The 10,388-nt window shown below is 37.0% G+C and overlaps 1 protein-coding gene and 1 pseudogene across 1 annotated transcript; one reads left to right on the plus strand and one right to left on the minus strand.

Moving 5' to 3' along the window:
- Nucleotides 1-657: 657 nt before the first annotated feature.
- Nucleotides 658-3,096, minus strand: LOC129869715 (uncharacterized). Its single transcript, XM_055944354.1, has 4 exons — nt 3,001-3,096; nt 1,687-1,866; nt 858-1,046; nt 658-708 (listed from the first exon to the last, which is right to left on the minus strand). Exons 1-4 carry the CDS (start codon nt 3,094-3,096, stop codon nt 658-660), a joined length of 516 nt encoding a protein of 171 aa, XP_055800329.1.
- A 5,092-nt stretch (nt 3,097-8,188) lies between these two features.
- On the plus strand, nt 8,189-8,770 carry LOC129869716 (uncharacterized; annotated as a pseudogene).
- Nucleotides 8,771-10,388: the final 1,618 nt, after the last annotated feature.

Here is a 10,388-nt window from a genome sequence, read left to right on the forward strand (position 1 = left end):
GTATAAATATCACATCCAACTACATAAAGGTAGTGCCTTTAAATCTTAAGTGCAAAAAATACCTCTGCCAACTCTAAGTCATGAGTAGAGTAGTTATGCTCATATAACTTGAGATGTCTCAATGCATAAGCAATAACCCGGCCCAGCTGTATCAGTACATAACCCAAACCAACATCGGGTGTATCATAATATACAGTGAATCCCTCACCTTCAACTAGAAAAGTTAGTATAGGAGCGGTGGTAAGCACCTCTTTGAGACTCAGAAAGCTCCTCTCATACTCTTTTGACCACAAAATGGAATATCATGGCATGCCAACTGAGTCAAAGGTGCCACTATAATAGAAAACCCCTCAACAAAGCATCTGTAGTACCCTGCTAATCGAACAAACCTACGAATATCAGTCATAGAGGTATGCCTGTCCCAATCACCAATAGCCTCAATCTTGTCAGTTCTACCATAATACCATCTTTGGACACCACGTTCCCTAAGAATGCTACGAACTCAAGCCAAAACCCGCACTTTGAGAACTTGACATAAGGCCATTGATCTCTCAAATTTTGGAGCACTACTCTCAAATATTGTTCATGCTCATCCCACTCCATGAGTATAATAGAATGTCATCGATGAAGACTATTACAAATAAGTCCAAGTACGGCCTAAACACCCAAGTCATCAAGTCCATGAATGCGGCAGGGGCATTTGTCAACCTAAAAGACACCATTAGGAACTCATAGTTGCCATAAAGAGTCCTAAAGGAGGTCTTAAGGATGTTTGCTACCCTAATTCTCAACTAGTGGTAGCCGGATCTCAAATCAATCTTAGAAAATACCATGGCACCCTAAAGCTGGTCAAATACTTCATCAATCCTAGGCATAGGGTAATGATTCTTCACCGTCACCCTATTCAACTGCCTGTAATCAGTACACATCCACATAGTACCATCTTTTTTCTTACCAAACAAGATTGGGGCACCCCAAGATGATATACTTGGCTGAATGAATCCCTTATCCAAGAGATCCTGAAGCTGAACACTGACCTCCTTAAGCTATTCAAGGTCCATATAGTAAGGTGTGATTGAAATAGGATGAGTACCCATCTCTACATCAATGGCTAAGTCAATATTATGATCAGGAGAAAGGCTAGGCAAATCGACAGGAAACACATCTGTAAGCTCTCAAACTATAGGTACTAAATCAATCATAGGGTCCTCCCTACTCACATCTCTAACACAAGATAAGTATGTCAAGAACCCACTATCCACAAAACTCTGAGCCCGAACAAAAAAGATCACCCCAACTAATGTGAGACTACAAAAGCCCTGCTACACCACTAGTGAAATACCTGGCATGGCTAAGGTAATGATCATGGCATAGCAATCCAAGACTGTGCGGTGAGGGGATAACCATTCCATGCCCAAAATCAAATCAAAATCCACTATATCAAGCAAAATAAGATCAACCCTAGTGTCTCACCCCTGAATAGTCACCATACAGGATCTAAAGACCTAATCAACTACTAGGAATCACCTACCAGGATCGAATCAACTAAGGTCTCCGGACTCATACTCAATTGAGGGGCACAATATATAGATATATAAGAATAGATGGAGCCTGGATCAAATAAAGTAGATGCAGGCTAATGACATAGTAAAATCATACTTATGATCACATTGTTTGAGGTCTCACCCTCTGCTCTAATTGAAGTTGCATAAAAGTGGGCTTGGGCTCCCATACCCTTTGCATAAACCCTTCTTCCTTCTTTTCCTCCTTAGGGAAGTCCCATGTACTTTGATGACGATCCCTATAGTCCTGGACCTGTCCTCTGCCTCTAATTAGAGGTGTTGGTGCTGGCACAAATGTAGCTGCCTGTGGACATAGTAAGGTTGGACTATGGTGAGGGCACTCATGGGACTAATAATTTAGCTCCCCGCACTCATAGCACACCTATGACTATAAGCTCCCAGATGGAGGTCGTCTACCTCGGCCGAAAGAACCAGTTTGTGAACTGCCTAGGCCCTAACTTGGACTGGTACTAGAGCCACCTTGATGGTGCTGGTCACCATTTGAAGTTTGAAGGGAGGCTTGGAAGGGGTGGCTAGACTAGCTTAGCTAAAATATCTGGCAAGATATATCATAGCACTCCGTAGGTCTAGAGTGGCTCCCATCATGGCAATCCTCCTACCTAGCTCTCTTATCACTGCCCCATTGGGCCTCGAGATAAAGTTGCTTGAGCATGCAGACATAGTCCACCAAATTTAGAAATAAGTGGCCCACTGACACTAAAGATTGATTCTTAATCCATAACTAGAGCCTCAATCCTCTGATGAAGCACCAAACTCTCTTCTCCTCCGTATATAGAATCATAGTGGCGTGCCTGGAGACCTCATAGAATTGGGCCTCGTTCTCTGATACGGTCATAGATCTTTACTCCAACCATGAAAATGGATCTTGAAGTTGATCTTTGATGCTCCTGGGAATAAACTGGGCTAAGAAGGCCTCTAAAAACTCAGCCCACTACACCAGTAGGGACCCAACTCATCTAGTCTCCAAATATAAATGCCAACACTTTCGGGCAGGACCGTCTAGCTGATAAGAAGTGAAGTCGGCTCCTTTATACTCCACTAGACCTAAAGTCTACAGCTTCTCTTGGTAAGTAAGTAGACACTTATGGGAATCCTCACCCACAGCCCTAGAAAACCTTGCTAGTGATAGTCTAATGAACATCCCAAGCATCTTCTACTCTTAAAGCGGCATGATGCCATCCAAATCATAAGATTGAGCGGCGGGTGCTGGTGGCTGTTAATCAACTGATGCCTCTAGTGCTGTCTTGTCCTACGACACTAGAACGGCTAAAGTTGAGGCCTACTGCATACCCCCAATAGCATCCAAAATCTGGGCAAACATCACCTATAAGTCTGGAGCTGCGACTTGCTTGGGTAGTGGCTGGGCTGGTTCCAATCCCACCAGCTGCTAATGTGCTAGAGCTACTGATAGCTCTACCTCCAGCTCTAAAGTCCACTCTTTGTCCCGAGCTGATGTTGCATCCCTAGCACGACCTCGAGGTTGGCCTCTACCTATAGCATACATGCGAGCCATCTTGTAAAAGAGTGGAACAAGTAAGATTTCTAAAAAATGATAAGACACACACTACACGATAGTGATACAAAAGAGACACATTCTTAAAGACATCCTGTAGCCTCCCAAAGATAAGTAACGGATGTCTCTGCACTGATATACAGGACTTTACTTGATGTTAGCTCTGTACAAGTGAGATAGGTGAACCTGGGGCTCTAATACCAGCTTTTCATGACTTGATTTCTCAGGTCATGATTGCAACTAGTGTGACCCTCCTGTAGGTAAGCTGACCCATATCTCGAAATTATAAGTAATAGGATATCAGGGTAGAAAACCAATATTACAACTAAACACCATAATGAAAAAATAAGAACATAACTAAACGGCGGAAGCTAAATGAAATATGTACAAAAAAAAAGATCACTTTCAAAACCTGAAAGTCACATGTACAAAGCTACTATCAAAAAAAGTACAAGTCCCAAAAGTGGACCACAGAAAGAAGCTTGTCTCAAAAAGGAAAAGACAGACAAAATATATTTAAAGAGGGAGACAAGTAACTCCAGAATGCTATATGCTCACCCTCGCCTCTAATCAAGATAGCAGCTAGCTCAAATCAACGCCGGTAGCTACTACTCGGACTTGCATCATGAAAATACATGCAGTGTATAGTATGAGTACCAAAACAACAAGTACTCAGTACGCATCATAAGTCGACTGAGCAAGATAAGCAAAAGTAAATTGAAATATGAGAAAGTAACCACAACCAAAGACAAGAAAATAAGTAAATATAGGTATGTACACGAGCGTACTTAACACACAAAGAGACATAACTAGCTAAAATAGTCGGTCTTTCATAAACCCAATGGGTATGCTAGTGCACAAGTCTGATGGTAACAACTTGAGCGTACCCCCATAAGCCCATAGGAGCAAAGATAGTTAAAGTAAAAGGAGCAGACCCAATAAAATTCCAACAATGCCACCAATTTTCTAGACTTGAATCGAATCATCCCGATGCCTATGACCTTAATCTAAAGTTGAGAGAAGATAGGGACTTTAACCAATGATTCATCATAGGATCAGGGACTCAAACTGAGATTTAAAAGCAACTACGGACTTAAACTGGGTGATAGATAATTAGGTATCTGAACCACGTGTAACGTAGACCACAGACTTAAATCAGGTAACAATAGCTAAGGAGCCGAACCAAAGTGAGTAAAGAGCGATGAACTTGAACCGAGGTTATATAAAGGCAGTGGACTCGAACCATGGCTAAGTGAAGAGAGACGGGCTTAAACCAAGGAAATAATAAAGGCGATAAGATCAAACCATAGCTAAATAAGGAGCGATGGACTTAAACTAAGGTAATAGTAAAGGCAATGGGATCGAACCATGGCTAAATAAAAAGCGACAGACTTGAATCGAGGCGATAATAAATGAAATGGATCAAAACAAGTCTAAATAAAGAGTGACATATGTGAACCGAGGTGATAATAAAGGCAGTGGGATCAAACCACGACTAAATAAGGAGCGACTTACTTGAACTGAGATTGCAATAGTAAGGCAGGGGCTTAAACCCCCTCCCCCAGTAGAGTGAAATAGGGACTTGAATGAAAGCTCCAAGACCCAAACCAAGCATACTACGATGTTCCTTGCGGAAAAACTCACAATTTAGCCTCAAGAATCACTAATAACGATGCTAAAAGGGCCAAGATACAATCCTCCAAAAATTCTAAAAATTCCATTCCAAAAATGGTAATGGAAACAGCTAAGTTAGTGAATTTACCTCTCACAAAGCTCTTAAACAAGTTTTTGAGCTCACCAATGGATTCCCCACGAATTTGTCTTGAATTTAGACCTTTGGATAACCAAATTTGGTTAAGAATAGGAGGAGAAATCGAAGTTTGAAGAAGTGAAATATGGTTGAGTTCGTCCTTGGTCTTTTATTAAAAGACCAAGGTTTTGAACTTCGCGAACGCGGCCCAGGCACGGCGAACGGGTAGGAAAATTTCCTGGACCTCTGCGAACGCGGCCAAGGGCGCACAATCACGGAGAACAAATCCGACTACACTACATATCATCTGAAACATTAATTTTCACCAAGTTCAAATATTCTAATGGGGTGCTCGAAATTCAATAGGAATTCCATCCGTGCAAACGAGATATACTACCCCCACCAAATTCGATATTTTAGACTCAATGGCACAGTTAAAATTTCTATATAAAGTCATTACGACTGAAATTAGGTCCCACACCCAAGTATCATTTTTAGTTAAATTTTACAATGGGGCTCGAAATTAGATCCAAAGTCTCGAGAAGAAAACAAAGGGTCGTTCAAGACCAAACTCGATATTCTAAAGCTAACTGCACTGATAGAGATTTTATTCGAGCACATTTTCCAAGAATATTGACCAAAGTCAATCATAGGCCAAATTTTAAAGGTAAAAGAGTTTAATGGCCCCAAACTCGTACCAATTGCCTCAATACACGTGCCAATCATACTACTAACCTAATTTTGTCATACCAAAGCTGATGGAACCATAAAAATTCCATTCTAAGATTGTTTTCCTGAAATTATAACCGAAGTCAACTTTTCAAGTTATAAAAGCTCCAAAAGAGGAAAACTGGCCTAAAACCTAAACGAATGACCAGGTGACCAAACAGTCAGTGCCAGTAAGTCATAAATGACGTAGGGCCACTACAAAAATACTCTAAATGATGAAATGAATGATTTAATTCAAAAATAACCTGGAGGGTCATTATAAATGGGCATAAAACCGAAATGAATGACCAAATAAACAAACTGTCAGTGCTAGCAAGTCATAAATAACTTAGGATCACTACAAGAAAGCTCTAAATGCTGAAATAGACTAGAAAATGGAGAAAATAACCTGGAGTGTCATTAAAACATCCACTACTAAAAGAACTTTCATTTGCAAATGTAAAAGTACAGTTTAAATATAAAGGCACGAAAGATGAGGGTATTGGACCCGTATGCTCTGTCAGAAACCCTCTCGGATCATGAAAAATACATGAAGAAGCATTGTTTGACTCAACTAAACTAAGAACATGTGTATCATTCTTAAACCCTTCGACACAAACAATTGCACCATAGGTTGCATCAAAGGAATGTATCTCAACATGCTTTCTATCTGATATAATTATGCACAGTAGGTACATTGAGAAACCAGGCTCGTTCATCTTCAACCCTATGTACAGCTTCACTTCTATTTCATTACGAATAATCATTGAGGATGAATCAACTCTATGTACAACTTCACTCCCATGTTATTACGAATAATCGTTGAGGATGAATTACCTCGTCTTATGTATCAGATCTCAAAGTTTTTCAATGACTCGTCAATGTCCAATTTAGTTGCAATGGCTGATTTAAATTCACAGATAAAACTATTATCTCCAACTACGATTGCATCACTTTTATATCGTTCATAACTCACTTTGAATTCCCATATTCCCCGAATGTCTTAATAAAATTGAGATATTCATGATGTATCTTTCATAGATTTTTGAAAATTTTAATTTGAAATTAAAAGAAATTTCGATGCTTTGCTTGAAGGAATTTGAAATTTGACATTGATGAAGCTGTTACGACAAGGGAGTGGGTTGATTACCCATTTGAATTAAGTGATTGTCTGAATAATGGGATCTTAATTAGATTTATGTTTCTATTCCTTAAATAATGCAACAGTATTAATCGGTATGTATCAAATAGCGATGTATCATGAAGGAGACTTATGTATCTGAAAGTGACCAAAAAGAAGGAATTTCGATTAATTAATTAAAGAGTGGGGATAGAGTGTAATTAGAAACTACAACTATTGGATTTATATAAAATTTACATACATCAAACACACACTATGCATGTGATTTCAATATATCTTCATCAAACCACTCATGTTCTTTCACATTAACATCTTCGTCCTCCTTCATTCAGCTTTGAAGCATTGATACATATCATACCATTTATTAACAAATTACTAGAGGTGAGATCAGTCAATAGTTTCTTTTGTTTTTCACTCTTGTTCATCGCATTTAGAATTTTATCATGTGTTGATGATGATGATTCTTCATACTTTTTAAATAGCATGTTCATGTATGCATTTAAGGGATCAATATTTAACCCATCCTAATTTTGTGTGTTCACTTTGATTAAGTTGGAGACTAAAAATAGGATTAATGGAATAATTTTGTTGTTTAAAATAGAATGAACTAGTTAAAATCCTTTTAAACTATTGTTCATTTGTTTAATTTTATATCTTATCCCTTAATATATAGGGAGCTATTGTTCAAGGACAATGGAACAACCTGTAAGTTAGGTATAAAATTCACAAAATAATTATAATTTAAGGATTTTTTTAACCTATTCATTTAAAAAGTAGATCTGAAAGTATTTCTCTACTTGAGTGAATATTGAGACAATGATAAGAGTGAAATTAAGATTTGAAGTTTATGAGTTTGGAACTTATCATGGAACCCATTTCTCATTTCCGATGTTGGATTGAAAATTAAATATTTATTCTTATTTAACAATTTTCCTAATTTATAAATACATGATATTCTACCTAAAAATAGCTTCTCCTAAAAATAAGTGTTTTTAACTTTTCCAAGACTATATTACCAAAGTTCATGTTTATCAAATTATAGAAGAGGAAGTTAATTAAAATTTTATAAACATGAATTTTTTGTAATCTAGTCTTAGGAAATCAGAAGCACTTATTTTTAGGAAAACTATTTTTCTTCCTAAAAGTTGAAAACAACTTCTACTAGTACTCAAAAATGCTTGTTTCTATCCCCCCCCCCCCCCCCCTCCCAAAAAAAAATTTGGTCAAACACCTTCACTCTTTACAATAAAAGTTATTTTTAAAAAAGTAAAGAAAATTTTGACCTTTCAGAAGCTTGGTCAAACAAGCTTTAAGCATAGGTTTTAATTGTTCACTACTTGTGCTTCTCAAGTACATTAGTATATTTTGTATACTTCGGCTAAGAAATGGAGATGCACTCTGTAGTTGGACACTGATAGATATTATAAGTATATTTTTAAAGCTAATTTTCAACTTCACTTTAATTTATTTTTTAGGATATTTATAAAACAAAGATGGCAAAAAACACATTTGATAACATGCTAGACAAGAAAGTCATTCATGTAGAAACGATTCTGATACAAATAGTTAACAGTAGATCAAGAGCTATGGAGAGTCTCAGAGTGATTCTCCCGAGCTACGAGGAAATAAGATCTTGTTTTTGTAGAGAAGAATTTCTAAGGTACAGAGAACAAGATAGGGCTTTCACATATACAGTTGTTGATGGTTAGAAATCTGTTGGTTCTCTGCTAAAAAGGTGTAGAGGCCAACCATTGAAAAGGATTCGTCATCATGATATTCTTAAGAGAAATAGACCGCCTCATTTTACTATCCACTGTTTGGTAAGAGATGCAACTGCTAAATTTTTCCGAGATGTTGGAACTAGAGCTGGTGTTTGTGTTTTGTTAAGGGACTCACAGTTCATTGTTGAGGACACTTCTGATTCACAAATTAAGAAAGATGTAAAGGGTGTATTGGACCATTTGCACCATGAAGACGATCCGGTGTGTAACATATGAGAAGGGAAGGCGCCTATGGACTTATCTACATAGATATAGACAGGGAGAAGATTATATTTTGAAGATGATTCGACATAAACTCTTTGTATTGTTGCATCTTTATAGATATTTTCTTGTTTAAAAAAAAGATGTTCTTGTTGGTTTATTATTATCATTAGTTCTGAAATCGACAGTGTTAGCAACATTGCGCAAGTCATATTTGTATTTATTAGAGAATTTATCAAAAAAAGAATTATACTATTGATTGTATGTCACATGAATTTTAACTACAATCATGTTAATTATCTTCTATTATTAAGGAAAAATAATAATTCATATATTTATTTATGTAGCTTCCTAAACAGTAAATTTTTCCAATTTATTAATCAATACATATTAAAAAAAATTACATCTCCATTACGTACAATTCTTCACTTTTCAATGACTCATTTCAATTTAAAACAAATATAACATTCATCTAAGAGAAGAGAACCAGACACGATGGGTTCGCTAGGGTGAAGCTTGTTGGAGTCAAATAAAATAATTTGGAAATTAATTCTTAATTAGTATGGATGTAGTGAATTCATTGAAAGAAAGAATTGAACAACTGACCACATATCACATGAATTTTAACTCAAATTATGTTGTGGGATCTTTTATTACTAAGTAAAAATAATGATTTAGAATTTATTCATATGTGTAACTTCCAAAGAAGTAGATGTGTTTGCAAAGGTGCAACTCCTAGAAAACAAATAAAAATGGAATTGGATTTACTGAATTTGTTGATAAGAAGGTGCTATAAAAACTTTAAGACAAGTTTTGTAGAGTGGTGTGGTGTGGTTTGTCTATCACGAATCGCTTCGTCGAGTCATGATGGCGTCTAATATAACTAACCAGTAGGAAAGCCAATACATAACCCCAAACTACAAGTAATGGGATTAAGGGAAAAGAACTAAACTCAACTAAACAATAACATAAGCAACAAGAATCATAAAGGAAGAAGTGGAAGCAAGCCAAAACTATATACAAATAAAAGGTCTCTCCCAACACTTGGAAGTCACATGTATAGAGCTGCTAACAAAATGAGTACAAGTCTTTAAAGTGGACCACAGAAACAAAACTATCTCAAAAATTAAAAGACAACTCAATATATATATGCAAGGAGACAGGTGAATTCAGGACACTATGTGCTCACCCTTGCCTCCAAATATGATTGCATGTGGCTCGATATTAACACTGCTAGTTGATTCTCGGACCAGCATCATGAAAATAAATATAGAGTATAGTATGAGCACCAAAACAACAGGTATCCAATATGCATCATAGGCCGACTAAGCAAGAAAAGCAAAAGTAATGTGAAATCAGAGAATATAAAACACTACCAACAACAAGAGTAAAAAATCTAATAGGTATGCATACGAGCGTACTAACACACAAAGAAAAGGAGAGTAGCTAACTAAATCCGACCGGGCTCCCAAAAACACAACAGGTACGCTTGTGCAGTTAAAAAGTAAAACCCAAGCAGACTCCAATAAGCCCAACGTGTGCAATGAAGAGTTGTAGTGTAATAATAGAATCCGATGAAGTTCCCATCAATGCCACAACTTCACGCGGACTTCAACCTAACCAATCCATGATCCCGAAACAAAAATTAAAACCAAAAAAAGTTAATAACTTGAACCGAATGAAGATGAAAGAATCAAGGACATGAAATAAA

Source organism: Solanum dulcamara, chromosome 10 (assembly GCF_947179165.1).
Source record: "Solanum dulcamara chromosome 10, daSolDulc1.2, whole genome shotgun sequence".
Lineage (NCBI taxonomy): Eukaryota > Viridiplantae > Streptophyta > Magnoliopsida > Solanales > Solanaceae > Solanum > Solanum dulcamara.

Bases quoted from the DNA above. Each gene is read 5' to 3' on its own strand.
- LOC129869715 (XM_055944354.1), bottom strand. From the start codon at position 3,096: ATGGCTCGCATGTATGCTATAGGTAGAGGCCAACCTCGAGGTCGTGCT. The intron at 1,867-3,000 runs GTAGAGCTATCA...CTATGTCCACAG, and splicing joins AGTGGACTTTAGAGCTGGAG to GCAGCTACATTTGTGCCAGC. The intron at 1,047-1,686 runs GTGAGACCTCAA...GACCTTGAATAG, and splicing joins AACTTCAATTAGAGCAGAGG to CTTAAGGAGGTCAGTGTTCA.